This window comes from Cololabis saira, chromosome 4 (assembly GCF_033807715.1).
Source record: "Cololabis saira isolate AMF1-May2022 chromosome 4, fColSai1.1, whole genome shotgun sequence".
Classification (NCBI taxonomy): Eukaryota; Metazoa; Chordata; class Actinopteri; order Beloniformes; family Belonidae; genus Cololabis; species Cololabis saira.
In genome coordinates this window covers 39,192,565-39,210,684 of record NC_084590.1, presented here as the reverse complement: position 1 = coordinate 39,210,684, position 18,120 = coordinate 39,192,565, and the positions used below count along the sequence as shown (strand labels likewise).

The 18,120-nt window shown below is 38.9% G+C and overlaps 1 protein-coding gene across 3 annotated transcripts in view; it reads left to right on the top strand.

The window, feature by feature from the left end:
• Positions 1 to 8,945, top strand: part of cadm2b (cell adhesion molecule 2b) — a 195,877-nt gene extending 186,932 nt beyond the window's left edge. For 2 of the 3 annotated variants that reach the window (XM_061720427.1, XM_061720428.1), the window contains 3 exons: positions 3,027 to 3,053; positions 6,287 to 6,409; positions 6,507 to 8,945. In XM_061720427.1, the coding sequence (XP_061576411.1) occupies positions 3,027 to 3,053; positions 6,287 to 6,409; positions 6,507 to 6,625 (269 nt within the window). In that variant the 3' untranslated portion in view covers positions 6,626 to 8,945. The remainder of the gene's footprint in view (positions 1 to 3,026; positions 3,054 to 6,286; positions 6,410 to 6,506) is intronic. The other variant, XM_061720426.1, reaches the window with a different exon arrangement.
• The last annotated feature ends 9,175 nt before the right edge of the window (positions 8,946 to 18,120 follow it).

The following is an 18,120-nucleotide window of genomic DNA, read 5'->3' as shown; positions in this document are numbered from 1 at the left end:
GCACAATTAATTCAAAATGGCTGACTTCCTGTTCGGTTTCGGCCATGGCGCCAAGAGACTTTTTTTTAAGTTGCAACATGATACAGGTCTGTACCGATTTTCGTGCATGTACGTCAAACCGTATTGTGGGGCTTGAGGCACAAAGTTTTCCGGGGGGCGCTGTTGAGCCATTTTGCCACGCCCATTCATACAAACCATGAAATATCAAATTTATCGCCAGGCCTGCCTTGCATGCAAAATTTGGTGACTTTTGGGGAACTATCAAATATGGACCAATCAGATGAAGGGGGGGGCGTGCTTTTTGACGTCTATCGTCGCCACGGTAACGCTTTTGAAAGAGAAAAGTAATGCGCGTCGTCGCAGGATGGAGACGCACATTTTGATGTATAACACACCTGGGTGCACGTTACGGTTCAGGCTCTGAAGCAGCTGATGAAATGGCATAAATTTCGCCAAAATGACACGATTAATTCAAAATGGCCGACTTCCTGTTCAGTTTCGGCCATGGCGCCAAGAGACTTTTCTTTAAGTTGAGACATGATACAGGTGTGTACCGATTTTCGTGCATGTACGTCAAACCGTATTGTGGGGCTTGAGGAACGAAGTTTTCTAGGGGGCGCTGTTGAGGCATTTTGCCACGGCCATTAATGCAAACCATATCAAATTTTGGACTTTTGGGGCACGTTTAGGGGGGCAAAAAGGCCCTCCTTTCGTCAGAAGAAAGAAAAAGAAAAATTCCTAAAGATACAATAGGGCCTTCGCACTGTCAGTGCTCGGGCCCTAATTAGAGACACATTGTATACAATAATGATTATAAAAACATAAACGAGAGCAATGATTGATGTTTAGGGTGTTTATTTATATAACTTGTTAAACTCTAGACCTTACGTGAACAGCGCAACACGAGTTAGCCTGTTAGCTGAGCCATGATGTCATCAAGAGTACAGGTACGCTGTGAGTGAGACATGCGTTCTCACATCCTCCAAAGTACGTTCTCCCGACTCAGACTTGCCAGGTCTGGACTTGCATTCTTGGGAATTGATAAACAGCTTTAGTCTTTTCCCCTCAGGATAGATTGTGCCCATTGTCTGTAAAAAACAATGGTTGCAGCATTAAGTCAAGTGACCAATTCATCTCTGAAGAGCGGTTTTGAAGCCCCTTTTTCTTTGTAGGTTGTGCAGTCATGTTGCTTGAGAAGCCAATGGGAACTCGCCCACCATATGTCAATCAAATAGAGATTACAGCAGAATATACCTGTTTATAAATGTTGATGCAATCAAAAATGTTGCATTCAACCAACACTGTGATTACAAATGTTAATGCATTGGCTAACTATTGGTTGAGCCCACTGTCAATCAATCAAATCACCCCCTCAGAGTTGACATGGGTGTGAAATCAAACGATTAGGACCAAAACAGTTTTTTCAACGAGGCCATTTTAACATGGGAGTCAGTGGAGATGGGCTCAAGCTTCTCGAGGCCAGTCGAGGAACTGCAACGAATCTTAGTTCAGCATGAGCCTCAGCCCGGGAGATGGTTGGCGCTTGATTACACCTGACCCTTTTGTTTCAAATTGCATCAGAGAATCACTGAGAAGTAAAGAAAAAAGGTTTCTAAATCCTAAATTGCAAAGGAATAACATCTGCAGCGCACAACATTGTGAAAAGAATCAGAGTCTGGAGGAAACTGTCTGACAGACTGACATGTCGCCGTGATAAAACATAGCTGAATGGTCTTGGGAGTGCCTTTGAAAACCACTGAGTTTGAGTGCGGTCAGTCATCGCATCCAAAATGTAACAAGAAACTCTATTACGCAACTAGAGAGAAAGATGTGGCGTCTTGTTCTGTGGTCAGCTGCCTCCATGTTTCTGACAATGTCTGATGTCAAACAAGAAAAGGTTTGAGTTTCAAAAGATGATAAAGGCTTTTATCAACAAAATGTGTGAAAGCCAGCATCTGTAACGGTACAGGTATTCATTTGTGCCCATGATAAAGGTGACTTAAAAAAGAAAGCATTGCCACAGTGGGACGGTGTAGAGACGTATGAAATGTGTGCACTTCAGCAGAACAATGTCAGGCCTCCTGTTACAGGTGTGTGGATTTATAGGCACAGAAGGGATATGCTTGAATGGCCTGCCTGCATTTGAGATCCATCCCCTGTTGACAATGTAGGGTAGAAAAATTAGGAGGAGAGTCAGACAACACTGGCCACAGATTGCTAACCAGGTGAACTCTTGCATTCTTTAAAAAGGGGGAGATTTCCTTTGCTAGACCTGAAACAGTTTGGTTCCTCAGATCCCCCCAAAAAGTGTCATTAAAAATAAAGATGATGTCCTTCAAACATAACTCCCACCCAACTTAAGTGTGTTGCATCCATTATAAGATATGTTCAAATTAAAATAATTAAAAAAAGAGCTAATTGAATTGCTAAGGAAATGAACTTCTGGTATTAACTGTTTATGAACCACAGGAAACACAGGACCTTTCTTTATGATAGAGGAGCAGGCAATTTCATCCATCAATTTCTTCTGGCCAAAACATTCATTCAACATGGAATTACACAGCATTCCCAAATTAGGGATAAGCCCTGCCAACTATAATTAAAAAGGAAGCAAAATAATAATTACATGGAATATGGTAATGTTATTTAAGGTCTATGTAGCATTTTTAGAGATAATGTTAAGAATTAAAGTGAGAAAGTGAGGCCAAAGGACATTAAATCAAATGAAGTAAAGACAATTAGATCCATAATATCAAATAAATGTGAATTTTAGGAAGTATACATAAACAAGGGGACATACATCAAGCAATCTTTATCTGTTGCTGCTGACCATTTCTCGTAAGTCCTGTAAGCATGCGTGGCCCCGACAGAACGCTCTGCTTTCCATCAATTCTGCACCCTGTCAAAGTAAAACTGAGATCATGTTAATGTTTTGTGTTTTTGGATTTTGTGATCACCCTTTTTACCACGGTGTTGTTCCCCTCATCTTCCCTTACTGCTGTCACTGTCTACAACCATGGCAACAGCCAAAGACTTTCCAGGGGCTACAACAGGTAAATATTCCAGCGGATGATCATTGCAAGCTGGATTTGGAGTGTGTGATGCTGGGTCTGGCTCTGGGTCACAACACATCAAGGCCTCACCCAGCATGAGCCAAATCATCACCATGCATGGATGCTCGCTCTGCTGACACCTGACGCTGTCTCGTGGGCTGCATAAGCAATCATGCAATACAACATAGTTCTGTATTTGGATTTGTCTTCGCCCCAAAAAATAGATTTTTCTGTCTGAGGAGAGCGTGTAATTGTGGCAGTGTTTATACAACATGATTTTATGTTACGAGATTAATGGAAAATGAAAGTAAAGGGTTCCTTGTGGAAAATGCATAGTTTTACAAATAGCCAAATATATTGTTTTTGTAAATTATTTAATCCATTCTTTAATCTGTGTCTGTTTATTAATATGAGGTTGCAGCAACTGACTTTTTGTGGTATATATTTGTGTATATTTTAAGTACGCAAGCATTTGTTTAGGAGAGACAGGTTGGGAAAGGCTTAGAAGTAAGATCTTCACTTTATGTTGTCTTCATGTCAATAAAACTAAGATCAGCTGAAATATGGCGAAGTGAATCACTGCTGTTTTCCTCTTATAGGTGTGTATAATATCTTTGATGTCATGTTATTATTTTTAGATACAGTAGCTGTTATTGTTGTTGCAGCCCTTATCATTTCAAGAGGTGCCTCTATGCTCTTTGTGATGAGACTCATATATTCAGTTTTCAAAAGGATAAAGTTATGTTTTGCTTGCGTGTGTACAAATATTGACTGTTCTCCATCTACTGTATGCTTTCAGTAGTTTTGTGTTTTATAAGAAACAAAAGTGTGCTTATTCATTTGGCAGTGTGCACCGAATGTGGTACCAAATTTGCTTATGCTCCTTGCTGACAGTGGATTCATCTGTGTACAGTGTACAGATCATTATCCATCCACATGCAGCCAGAATAAAGTAAATGCAGTTGTTTTACCAAAGAAACTGAGGTTTCCAAAGCGTTATAGAATGTGCCTGCTTCGTGACAATAAAAAAAGAGAACAAAAACAAAAAAAAAAACCAGAAAAACCTTCCATGGGGTCTTTATTCTGCATGGAGTTAAATAAACTGCATGTTACACAGCTTCATCATTTTTAAGTCTCACACTGGGATGCTGAAAATGAGGCTTACATTGTGTTAACAGAGAATTATAATGAGTTTTGCAGCAAAATCCCTGTTGCCATTTCCGTGGGTCAATTTACAAAACTTAGCGAGAGCCACAGCCATTCATCAGCTTGAGATAATCAGAGCACAAGAGGTGCTGATTAAAGATACATCCACTCACAGTTTATTACCGGAAGGACACCAAGGAGCGATCCAGCCTAGAAAACCCTCAGATCTTCCTTTAAAGTGAAAGTGCCTTGTGTTAACTAATGGCCCTTTTCCACTAGTACCTACTCTGCGCGCTTCTACTCGCCACGCCCCCGTCTTGCGCTTTTCCAGTACGGGCCGAAATGGGTAGAGGCTGGCCAAGTAGATACTTTTCCTGTATCTATTCTGCCGAGGTTCTAAGCGTGCTGAGTCGGCCCTGGATCTGACGTCATCACACTACAGGCCACTGATTGGTCGGGGGGCGGGGCCGTCAGACGTTTGAATCAGGAAGCGGGAATCAGCGCGAGAGCAGCCTGCGGCTTCCTCATTTCTGAAGTCTGTTTGGTGATCCAACTCTGAGGTGCAGATGTTCATAAACCTGGTGGCTGAGGAGAGAATTAAAAAGGGATCTAGACGGGCGATAAGGAACGACCAGATCTACCAGGCTCGGTCACTTCCAAACCGGTCGCGGCTCCAGCTGAAGGCTGATTTATGGTTCCGCGTTACACCAACGCAGAGCCTACGGCGTAGGGTACGCGGCGACGCGCACCGTATGCCGTAGGCCAGTGTCTCCCAACCTGGGGTCCGGGCCCCCCCTGGGGGGGCGCCAGAGATCTCTGGGGGGGCGCAAAACTTTGTCTGCTTTGAGGATATGCAGTTGTAAAAATTATATTTGCACATGTTAAATAAATAAAAAATCATAATAACACACCTAATGGAATATGGTCATTTTAAAATACTAAGTTATTTATCAGGATAAAAACTTAAAAATGTATTATTATATCTTTATTCAACATTTAATCATACTACTACTCCGACAGGTTGTTAAAGGAAAAATGTTACAACATTTTGCTCTCGTATTAAAAGAGACATTTTTCAGAAATATTTTTATGTCCTTGCAATTATTTTTTTGTGTGTATTTTATACATTGGTGACACAAAAGGAAGGTGAGAAAAACAAAGTACAGGGAAAACCAAAGAGAAATGTATCAAAAAAACATAATTAATGTTAATTTTTTTCAATTAATGGTTTGTAACGAATAACTTTACTCTTTTACTGCTAGTACGTACGGGTCGGGGGGCCGGCTGGTCTTAGACACAAGTAGGGGGGGCTCCATTGAAAAAAGGTTGGGAACCACTGCCGTAAGCTACGCCGTCGATTTAACGCAAAACAATAATTCAGGCTTTATTTCTCATCAGCGCCGACGAACAAAATTTTTTAAAAAAACGTTGCCGCTTGAAGCTTCTTTCACTCATTTTTTAACTTGATATCAATCACACAATCTAAATACGTCACAGCAGCTTCGCTCCAACCCGCCCACTTCTTACCTGGGTGTCGAAAAACAAACGAGGACAAAGCGGGTGGAGGCGAGACGAGCCGTCCCGAGTCGGGGCGTGCTGAGTAGGTACTAGTTGAAAAGGGCCAGAACATACAAAGCTCACCTTGAGCTGCAGGATGTGGCAGTGAGCATGAAGAGCCACAAGCTACAGCATGTACAGAAGCTCTGACAAAATGATAAAAACATCACTCAAAAGCGAGACCTCAGTATTCATGCAGCATGTTGACGCTGCCATTTTTAAATTGTGCAGAGATTTGTGGTTGTGCCTGTGATTTTCTTCTTTTAAATCACAGTTCAAGCGCTTGAAAGCAGCTGGTTGCTTTAGACAACGGGAGCTCATTTGGGACCGTTGTGCCTTGTTCACGAGCAGAAAATCTACATTTGGGATTTTTTTTTCTTTTTTGTTTTTCTTCAGGAAAATCGCAGAGGCAAAAATATTTTTAGTCAAAAAAAGAAAGCCTACAGCTGTGTAAAACAATGTCACAACAGCTTGCAGTTTTAAATCTGTCTTCCTCCTCTTTGCCCTCTGTTTTCTCTGTCTCCCTACAGATCCTAATGCTTTAGGACAACATGGACCTGACCACGCTTTAATTGGCGGCGTTGTTGCAGTCGTGGTCTTCATCACCTTGTGTTTGATAATAGTTCTTGGGCGATATCTGGCTAGACATAAAGGTAAAAAGAGGTCACTCACACTCTTTGAGTGAATCAATTTGCTTGACACTTTCCATCCATGGGGTGGAGTACTTTATTTGGCTCTTTATATCCACAGGAACATATCTAACACACGAGGCCAAAGGAGCTGAAGACGCCCCCGACGCTGACACAGCTATCATCAATGCAGAGGGAAATCATGTGCATGCAGAGGAAAAGAAAGAGTATTTCATTTAGACTTGTTGCCCTTCTCCGTCATTTCAACCTTCAACAGCAGACATGCAATTTTAAGCTGCCTCAGCGTCACCACACGGTCTGTTTTATTTCACCTGTTCTCTTGTCTTTTCCAGGAAGCTCATGTTTGGACATATTTGTTTCGACAAAATAGCTTTCTCCTTTTGTACTTATAGAAACCATGTACAACTGGATTAGATTGATTTCAGTTTTACGGTGCCTAAATACTGTGCGTTGTTCTGCATTCCTTTCACTGAAAATGTCTTTCTCTCTACTCTCTCTTACTCAATGTACCACACGACTTTTTGCAGATTTTTAAAATTCAGAAAGAAGATCAAATATGCTCCATCTCAGTAAAGTCAAGTCTTAGCTTCTATAAGAGAATAAAACAGAGTCAGTGGAAGGCATTAATCCATCAAATATCATCAGAGGAATCTTTTTAAGGCGTGATTTATTGACTTTGATGTCATCTGGAGTTCCTCCCACCATGGCCATCACACACATCATTAAAAAAAATAAAAAATAAAAAAATAAAAATCATGAAACAGACCAGACAGAATAAAATTCAGAAGCACAATCTACAGTAGGTGATTGTCTCTAGATGAACTCAACTCCATCTCCACACCGTCCGAGCGTTCCTGCACTGGTTTAATTTCAGTTCGATCACACTGTTGTTTCATACCAACAGAGAAGTTAGAAAATAAAAGCACAAAGTCTGAGGACTAACATAGAGGGAAAACACATCAACATGTTTCTTGTCTCAGGATTCAATACGAGTCTAGATGGAGAGGTGGAGTCGGACGTGATGGAGATTTCAGTTGTCATCATGGATGGGGAACTTTAATTTTCTTCAAGCTATTTGATGTAAGACCCAAACGGAACGAGTGGAACCTCGCAAAGGTTCATTATTTATGTTGAATTTTATTGAACAACTATGCTTAATGTGTGGATATTGCTGTAAAATATTTTGCTGACGTGAATATTGGTGATTAATATTGTTGAATCTTGGAATCCCTGACACGTTACAATTTGTATATAAGCATATACAGTATTTGAAGTATTCCACAGGTCTTGATTTCTTATTTCATTTTATTTTTGTCATTTATCCGATCAGAGTTTTTCTCTCTCTTTTTTTGCCACAAGGCATGATTATTCAATTTCCGTAAAAGGGAGCAAAAACGCTGGTGATTAGCTTTTAATTTCAGGTCATATTGAGTGTTTTCACGCTTTTGAAGATTTCTTCAAACAGGGATTCAAATAAGTTGCTTAAAATGAATAAAAAAAAATTAAATATCTGTATTTATTATTATGACTGATTGACATTTATTATATGATACTATATTGATTGATATTATTGCTGTTAATACTAAAGTAGTTGTCTGACATGAACTTTTCCATTTTTTTCTTTTTTATTCTGTAACTTATCATTAGAAAAAAAAAAGTACAAGAATCACCATTATGGCCTTTGAGTTTGCTGCAAATAGTACTGACATGTGGAGGCATTGGTGAATCAGACATCTCCTCACTGTATATAAATCACTGTATGAAAGACATTGAACCGCATTGCCAATGCTCGCTGTTTTCTTAGTTCAGTATGATGCTATAAATAACTCATTTTGTACAAAGATTTGATCGCTGTAATTAATTTGCTTTTTAATGGAGGATGTGAGGTTTGCTTTTTTCTCAGTATTGAATATTCATTTTTCAACTATGCCACTGTAAAAAAAAAACAGAAGAAGAAAAAAAGAAAAACAGAGACAAAAGTGTGGATTAAAATAATAACTTGAAAACTGCCATTTTGTTGTGACTAAATTTGAAATTTGAAATGAATTCTTCATTAACCTTTTGTGAATGTGAATCATCTGTATTTGTTATTCAATGCACCGTTGAGTAATACTACCGCTTAAGTATCAATAATACATGCAAAGTTGTATAAAGATTTAAAAAAAGAAATCCTGAAGTTCACAAGGAAGATCGCCCGAGGCTCTCGGCTTCAGTTATACGTTTTGCATTAATACCAAATCTCTCCAAGTTCTAGGTTGTTTCACCGGAGTCCAGTTCCAGATGGGTGTACTGGCTTCGTGAAACTACCTGCTGATGGAAAAGCAGAGGCTGCTGCTCCACTTGTTATGACAAAAGTAGACAGAGAAAATACACCGAGCAAGAACGACTGCAGGCGGTTACTTTGTGATTCGACCTTAAAGTCAAGGATACTGGGAGCCAGCTGACTGCTTCAAAGGGAAATGAGACACTAAGAATGAAACTTTGAGGATCCCTTTAGAGGAATTTCGTTGAAAAAGAAAACAGTCAAGCCATCTAACAAGAGAGAAATTAGGCAAATGAGATGCAGCACATTCTCTGAATGGTTTGTAAAATGAGGGATAAAGATAACGAATAAAAAAAAAAAAACCAAAGCAGTAACACTGAGTAAAAACCATTGTAGTCTTAAAAAATATGCAAATGTAGCCTTTGTATTTATTTTATAAATGCAAATATACACTTAGTCTTTGTGCATTCTCAGTACTATGAATATTCATTCCTGCAGAAAAATATATGTACTTTTGGATCTAGGATTAGTATTAGCCCTAAAATGCAATCTATACACATTCAAACTTTTTTTGTATGGAGTTAAATTTTTATGTATCGCAATACTATTTGTTGATTCAAATGGTTCAGAAGCAGAGAAAAAAAACAAAAGGTTCTTAGCAACGCGATTGCTCAGAAAACCTGTGACAGAATGCCAGGTGGGTTCACTCTGATTCAAATGAACTGAGCAAAAACAAAGCTTCACATCAGTCTACATTTGTCCGGTGGGTGTCTCTGTTTGTTTAACATCTTGACAGTCTATCTGAGCAATAATTAACAGGCTTAAATGTAACTGACACATGCAGTTTGAGTCCCCCTTGTAACATTTATATCTCTTGTACTTTTTTTAATCAGCATGTCATCCGTCTAAATGAAGCTGACTCTGTTTCGGATGTAAAGCACTTCAAGAACAGGTTTAAGATGTATAATTGTGTAAATGTGCGCTCTATCCTCATCGTACCATGCCAGTTGTATGGGTATACAGTGTAATGGTCTGTGGGTGCAATTTGTAAAAGCTAAAAGTTATTATACTTACATTTAATAAAGCAAATGTTTATCATAGAATCTGACATTTAGCGCTAATTTGGACACTACCAGGATATTGGATACACAACAATTTGAAAATTAAAGAAGGAACATTTCATGCTTCATTATCACTGCTTCAGCGATACAAATGAACCCTTTGAAAAGTGAGGATGAATATGATAGGCTTGTGCAGATTACTGAGCTAATGTTAAATATCTCAGCATCCTTAAAGAGATCTCGTTCCAGGACACAGGACCCAAGTCATTATGCTCCTCCATTCTTCAGCTCCCATTGACCTTGAGCATAATGTTGCTTCCCAGTAGACTAATGTTGCCATTATCAACACACCGTCCGGCCAACCATCTGCCTACTTCACACAGGGCCCCGGCTCCCCTCTTCTCTGAACACAGACTATTCCCTGCGCTCACTTCATAATCATTACCACAAAAAGCCCGAGCCAGTTCAAATAAACATCAGCTTTCACTATAACACTCCTTCACATTATTAAAAGCTCAGTGCTTTGTTAAGCTATGTAAATTGAGATAGACTGTCTTGAAAAATGCCTGGCGGGAAATAATGCTCAAAATCCATCATAATTTACTAATTGGATATTGAGAGTGGGGGCATTTATGTTCAATCACAAATAGTTAGTTGGGAAATGGATTTTCTCCTTATCCTTGAAATGAGAGAGCCATACCCTGGGCAATGCAACAATCACAGCATGACCTCTGAGGAAGCCTTGTAAGATTTACGAAACTGAAGAAACTGATCCCCACTGTACCTTGTAGGCAGGCCCCATATCAATCCTCCAGCTCACAAAAGGTCTTATCATAGCAGAACAGAAGTCTGACAAAATTCTTTAGGGATAAGTTGATATCTGAAAAAGAAACACCAACACTTGTACACATTAAGTCTGTGCCACAATCCTCACTTTAAGCATTAAACATTAATTCTTGTCCTTCCAAGATTTATCCAGCTCCATATAATTAAATAATTAGACTTCATGCTCCTCATGTTTTTACAGTAACACACAATGTCTGCACATTTTTTCTTCTTTTTTTGTAATCGTTCTCTGCATTAGTAACAGGGAGAAATACTGTGAGACTGTGAAGAAAAAGCCTCCCCAAGCCTGACACAAATAGCTGTCCCTCTTTTTAATAACAGCATTTTGTGCAAAAAAAAAAAGTATAATTCAACTTCTTTTTTTTTACCCAGCTAGAAATCTACTTGGAGATTTACATTTGAAGCAAGAGGACAGAAGTAATTTCAAGATTTAGATGTAATGCGGCAAACCAAGCAAAGGAGATAAAGAAATGATTCATTCTGGATCATTGAACAGGTTTTGCAAAGTGACCCGCTGAGTTTTGGAAACCTCTTGTCATGCATTGATATCAGCCATTTCTTCAGGCTGTCGGTGTTCCTGCTGTACATTGTGGTTCATCCTCTTTCCTCTCTTCCTCAGTGGGCTTCTGCTGCCTGAGGCTTTTACTCAGCAGTTCATCGCTGGGGGGCATCTCTCTGTTGCTCTCCTGGATCTTGGCTGTAGATATTGGCTCTGACAGTCACAAGTCCCTGGCCTCCTTCCTTCCATAGAGTTTGTAGTCTCGCGGTGTTGGACTGGACAGGAAACCCCTTTGAACAATGTGAGGAGCCTTCTTGTCTTGACATTCAGGTCTTCTATCTCCCTGGTAGTAACCAAAGTTTTTGTTGCTATTCTGAACATCTGCTATGCCCTTAATATAAAACAATTTTACTTCAATTTTAAAATAATTGACCTAATTTATCTCATCATTAACTTTCTGATATTGCTGCTGCACATCCAAGCAGGGGGAATCAATCTCCAGTCCTGCCGTACAGCTTGATGCCATTCACGTAAAAGATGATTGCTTCTGAAATGGCATCCCTGGCCACTTTTTATTATGGTGGCTGAGGGGGTTTCAGGTCAATGTCGAACAGCAGTGAGCACAGTGCATCTACTATTTACCTCACCTGAGATGAACTTATGGATCTGGCTTTGAAAGAGTCTCAAAAGTTTTCCTCCACCAGAATATTTTGAGGAAGGGTCTTAGTGCCCCTTAATTCTAAGCATTCTAGTTTCAATTTGTGACTTTCTTGTAATTTTTTTTTTATTATTTATAATTTTTATTTTCAAAATGAAGACAGGGACAATAAATAAAAAAAAGGTTAACAAAACCACATTTCACATAATGAAAAAAAAAAAAAAAAAGAAACATTACAATAACAAAAAAAAAAAAAAAGACAAGGGGGTGAGGGGAAGGGTTGGTACAGATAAACTTTAAGAATGATGGTGCCTCTAGCGTCAGTTCAGGTCCAGCTCTAAAAGAAGAATAAGTAAAATAGAATAAGCTGGTGACCAACACAACAGGTCATATTATTATTACATTATTCTCAACGTGACTTTTCTTGTATTTAATCCAAGCACTGTAAAGATATTTATGTTGGATTTTACAGTCCTAAATGACCGCAGCAGGTGCGTGGTTTTTCTTGTGTTACTTCTAGTTCCATTCTGGGTCCTGTTTATGTACAGAGACATGTGCATAGTGCCACTATATATGTCTGACAGGAGTTCACGCATTGTTAAGAGGTCAATTACGGATCAGTAATTGGATGGAATTGCCTCCTCTTGAGATCCTCTATGATCATTACTGTCAGGCTTTGGATTAACCACTCTGGATGGTTCCTGTCTTTTATCTGCTGGTTTATTTGTGCTACAAGACAACTTTTACTATAATAATAGTGGTTGCTTACTCTTGTTCTGAGAGATCCCATTCCATGTTAGCCAAAGAGCAGGAGTGTTACGTGATGCCTCTTCATGCTCTTCCAGTATTGTTCAGCCTCACACATGTGTGGGTCTATTGTTATCTCATTACTTTTCTGTGAAAAATCTGGTTTGGATGGTTAAGTGAAGGACATCCTGTTTAAGTTCCTGGCTTCTGCTTCTCTGGTGTGCCTTTTGGGGCAGGTAGCAAGAGCTTTGAGTTTTTTACAGTCTTACGTGCCCTCAGTATGGACAGTTTGTTGTATTTCTTAGGAAGTTATTTCTTCATTGTTCCTTTTCATTGCTCTGATAGTCAGTTTGATAACATAGATGACAGCATTTTACTGCACAGGTTAGAGCATGTTATTAGGATTAAAGGGACAGCTCTAGACTGGATTAAATCATATTGTATACCATATCATACAAGTTTGTTCATGTTAATGAGTTTTCTTCTGCACAGGCGAGGGTCTGCTACGTGTCCTACAGGGTTCTGTGCTAAGGCCAGTCTTGTTCAGTTCATATAATCAGCCCTTGGAAAATATTATCCAGAACCACTTGAACAACTTTCCTTGCTATGCTGATGATACACAGCTGTATGAGGCCAGGTGTAACGGACCGGTTAGCCAAACTTCCGGCATGTTATAAGGACATTTATGCCGCGTTCCATTTGTCCTCGGAAGTGGGGATTTCCCAGTTCCCAGTCGGAATTTTCAACTGGAACGCCCTCGAAGTGGGATTTCCCACTGGGAAAGTGGGAGAGTCTGCACCACCCCCGAGTTCACATTCCAAGATGGCTGCCCCGGTTGTAAACAGTAGAAGAGAGCTCTGTATTCGTAGCACTTCATTCTAGTTTTGGTCACACTAAATCAGTCGTATACAAGTATTGTTTGGCATATATATGCTGCTATTGTGTAATTTACATTTTTCATGTGGTATATGCGAACTACAAACTTGTTTACCTACTTTGTAACTGGAACGCTGATAACTCAGCTGTGACGTCATTCCCAGTTCCGAGTTCCGACTTCCGAGGTAAATGGAACGCAGCATAAGTCCTCGATGTCTAAGACCTTTTGCTTCTAGGCTCCAAAACAACTGAGGTTATCGTTTTTGGTCCCAAACACCATAGAAAAAGATTCATCGATTTTGTGCTAGCCACTAGTACAACTTTGAGAAAACTTTGAGTTATTTTCAACCGGGATTTGATATTTAGGTAACATATTGTACTTCAGCAATTTCTTCACCTCCGCAATGTCCCAGAGTCATGCTGAAAAACTAATTCACATGTTTGTGAACTTTTATAGATTGCTGTAATGTATTGTTAGCAGGGTGTCCAAGTAATTCTCTGAATAGTCTCCAGCTGATCCAAAAAGCAGCAGCATGGTTACAGGAATCAGCAGGAGAGATCACATCTCTCCTGTGTTAGCCTCCCTCTATTGGCTTCCCAGAAAATGTAGCATTGAATACAAGTTTCTGTTACTTGTCCATAAAGTCCTTAACAGCCAAGCTCTCCGTTGTCTACAAGACCTGACCGTGCCTCATGTTCCTAATAGAGGTTTCCATTCTCAAACTGTAGGTTTACTTGTAAATGTAGATGGTGTTTGGAGGACTTGTGCTATCAGGCGCCGTTAGTTTGAGTTAGTTATGCCGTTGTACAAAACTGGAGACAAACACGACTTCACAAATTACAGACCTGTCTCTCTTCTCCCACAATTCTCAAAAATTTTGGAAAAACTATTTAATAACAGATTAGACAATTTCATAGATCAACACAATTTACTATCCGACAGTCAGTATGGATTCCGAAAAACCCGAACAACAGCACAAGCGTTAACTGAACTCACTGAAGTAACCACAAATTCCATAGATGAAAAGAAATACGCAGTTGGTTTATTCATTGATCTAAAAAAAAGCTTTCAATACAATAAATCATGACATATTATTCAATAAATTGGAACTATATGGGATAAAGGGGTGTGCATTACAGTGGGTTAGAAGCTACTTAAAGAACAGGAAACAATTTGTGAAGATGTGAGAAAATCAGTCACAATGTTTGGACATTGAGTGTGGAGTCCCCCAGGGGTCAGTGTTGGGTCCTAAACTGTTTATTATCTATATCAATGAAATATGTAAAGTATCACAAATCCTGAAATTCATACTATTTGCCGATGACACAACATATTTTATTCTGGCGAGAATTTAAAGCAACTTTTGGACAATATTACCTCAGAATTTGACAAAATTTAAAAATTATTATATTATTTTAAATATAAAAATAATAATTATTATTATAAGTTATCATTAAACTTAAGCAAAACAAAAATGATGGTATTTGGAAACAATAAAAACAATCAAGCACAGGTACAGATTGAGGGTGTAAACATTGAAAGAGTACATGAAACTAAATGTCTTGGGGTAATTATAGACAATATAAGATTAGCTGGAAATCTCATATTAAACACATCCACAACAAAGTATCTAGAGGCATCTCAGTTCTGGCCAGAGCAAAGCAATTCCTGGATAGCAAATAACTCCACATTCTGTTCTGTTCCCTAGTTTTGCCTTATTTACTGTTTACAGGTTTAGAGAAATACGTATAAATGTTCACTGCAACCACTATTCATACTGCAGAAAAGAGCCATGAGGATAATTCATAAGGCTGGTTTTCGTGAACACACCAATTCCTTATTCTTCAATTCTAAAATAATAAAATGTTTTGACATAGTAGAATTCCAAACCACACAATTCATGTATAAAGCTAGGAACAACTTATTACCATCTCACTTGCAGGAGATGTTTTATGACAGAGAGGGGAAGTATAATTTAAGGGGTACTCGAAATTTTAAGACTCGTAGAACAGGAACAAGTATGAAAAGATTTTCTATATCAGTCAGTGGAGTTAAACTATGGAACAGAATTAAAACAATGTCCAAACATTAACCAGTTTAAAAACAAATATGAAAACATGATTTTCATGAGGTACAAAGAGGAACTACTCCTTTTTTGGCACATGTAAATCAAGATAGCAAGAGGCTGATATCACCGCCATCTTTTAAAACAAATGTAAAATGTTTCTGTTTAGTTAAGCCTACAATTAGTCTCAGCTTTAATGTGTTAGTGCGATTTGTCATATCTGCAACTTCAGGACAAGACTAGAGAAGCTCGTCTAAAACATAGCGTTGTCCTAGTTATGCTACTATAGACTAAAACTAAAACTACAACTAAAAATCCAAGAGAACGTGTAGCCATGCACACATTCTCTTGGATTTTATATTGGAATAAACACTGATAAACTGTGACAGAAGCGTCCAAACCTTTATGTCCCAGTAAAGCAATCCCTTACAGACCTTTTGAGTAGCAATAGTCATCACACCTACGCTGCAAGGGGACACCGACATGATCCACTGAGCGTTACCCCTCATCCTTTGTTTCTCCTCATATTCCCTCTTCTTCCTTCAGCTCAATCCACACTAATTAGAAGTAGCTCATAAACCAAACTGCACACCAGTGTTCTTGTAGGTGGTTGTGCTGGTCTGTCCCCCTCTTTTTCTCTTCTGTACATGCTTGCAGGTCAGAGCTTCCAGAGCTGCATGCTGACCTGCAGCCCCGCCCTCTGACCATCTCAGTGTTTACCTCCACCTGTCTACATAGATCTCTCTGTAGGATATTGATATCCTGATCTGCTGTCCTAACCTCTGACCATCCCCAGGTTTTCCATCCATTGATCTATAGGCCTCTCTAGCATATCTACTAGCATGCTGACCTGTAGTCTGATCAGTGTCTGCTATCTACACCTGTTTCTATAGTCACATCAACTAACCATGTCTCAGTCGTAATATAAGAACATAGACCTCTTTGTTCAACAGATAATAACTACCGTATTTTCTGGACTATAAGCCGCACCTGTATATAAGCCGCATCCGCTCTATTTAAAAAAAAAAAGATATGCAAGCCGCAGATATTTATGTTGTTAGATTAGATATTTACTGCATGTACAGAAGGATTTTGAACTGTAAATGATGTACATGTTTGTACCTAAATAGATCCTTTCCTAACAGTGTCTTTTAACACGGCAGCAACTTTGCTGATTAAAACGGGACAGAACCAAGAGAAAATACCCGCTATTTATTTATCTGTTTATCTGTTTGAAATCTGCTTCTACCTACTTCTATCTGCTAAAGAAGAAGTAGCGTATTCTTCTTTGCATTTATTTTGTCTTAGTTTTTATTCTAATTCCGGTTAGAGCGCCCGAGCGGTGGAAGAAAAATCCACAGAATAGCTGCACCTTTCTATAAGCTGCATGGTTCAAAACCTATCAAAAAAGTAGCGGCTTATAGTCCAGAAAATACGGTACTAATATATTTTGTTTTATGTCATTTTGACAATATATTTGTCTCTCCTCTCTGTTCTTCATCCTCTCGGCTCTCCCTCCCTCATCTTTTCTTCTTGTACCCAGCTGGTGTTCGTCAGGAGGGTCCCCCCTTATAAGCAGGTCCTGCTCAAGCTTTCTTCCCTCTTGAAGAGATGTTTTTTTCTTGCCACGGTTTGGCTTAAAGGTTTTTCTCTCTCTACGGGAGTTTTTTTTTTTACCTGTCATTGTTTCTTTAATATTTGCTTGGGGGTCATGGTTTGAGTTGCTGAGAAGCACCTGGAGACCATTTGTACTGTAATATACGCTATACAAATAAAACTGAGCTGAAATGAATTGAGTTGAGTTGAAATGATAACAGACTTACTTTCCTCTATATTGCCTTTATCTTGGTTTCCAGCCTCGTCCTCCGTGAAAGATACTGCCTCTTGTACCCCGTGGTGTTAATGTTTTGTTTTTTGCCAGGCATCTCTACAGTCATTGCTGTCATGGTTCTACATCAATATTGGTCTCTGTGATGGTCCCAATAAGCAGTACTCGAGTTGTAAAAAAAAATCAGGGGGGATGGTGGATTTGATCATATGGGGACAGATAATTTGTGCTGATTACAAATAATATAATATATTACAAATAATAGCACTGACCAAAACACCTGCAGAAATACTGCAGGAATGACATAGCAGCAGTTAAATGCAGCCTTCTGTAAGCTTTAAATATCCACTGGGCTTACATCAAATACATCAAAACACAACAATAAAAAACACTTTTCTGAACTTATCAATATGAATCTGTCCTTCACAGGATAAGTAAAATGGATCACTGCAAAAACTCACAATCTTAACAAGAATATTTGTCTTATTTCTAGTTAAAATGTCTCATTTTAGTAAAAAAATCTCATTACACTTAAAACAAGATTCATCACTGGAAAAAAACACAATTTTCACCTGTTTCACATAGATTTTCAATTGAAATAAGTAGAAAAATCTGCATGTGGAACAAGATTTTATTGCTTGTAATGAGAAGATAATTCTTGTCCCATTGGCAGATTTTTCTACTTATTTCAAGTGAAAATGTACTTGAAACAGGTGGAAATAGTCAAATAAGTTATTTTTCCGGTGCTTCCTTCAAGGGATGGAAAGGGGGGATGATTTTAACCGTTTTTATTACAGGGGGGATGCCATCCCCCCTCATCCCCCCTCAACTCCAGTACTGCCAATAAGTGCATTGTATTCAGAAGCTGAA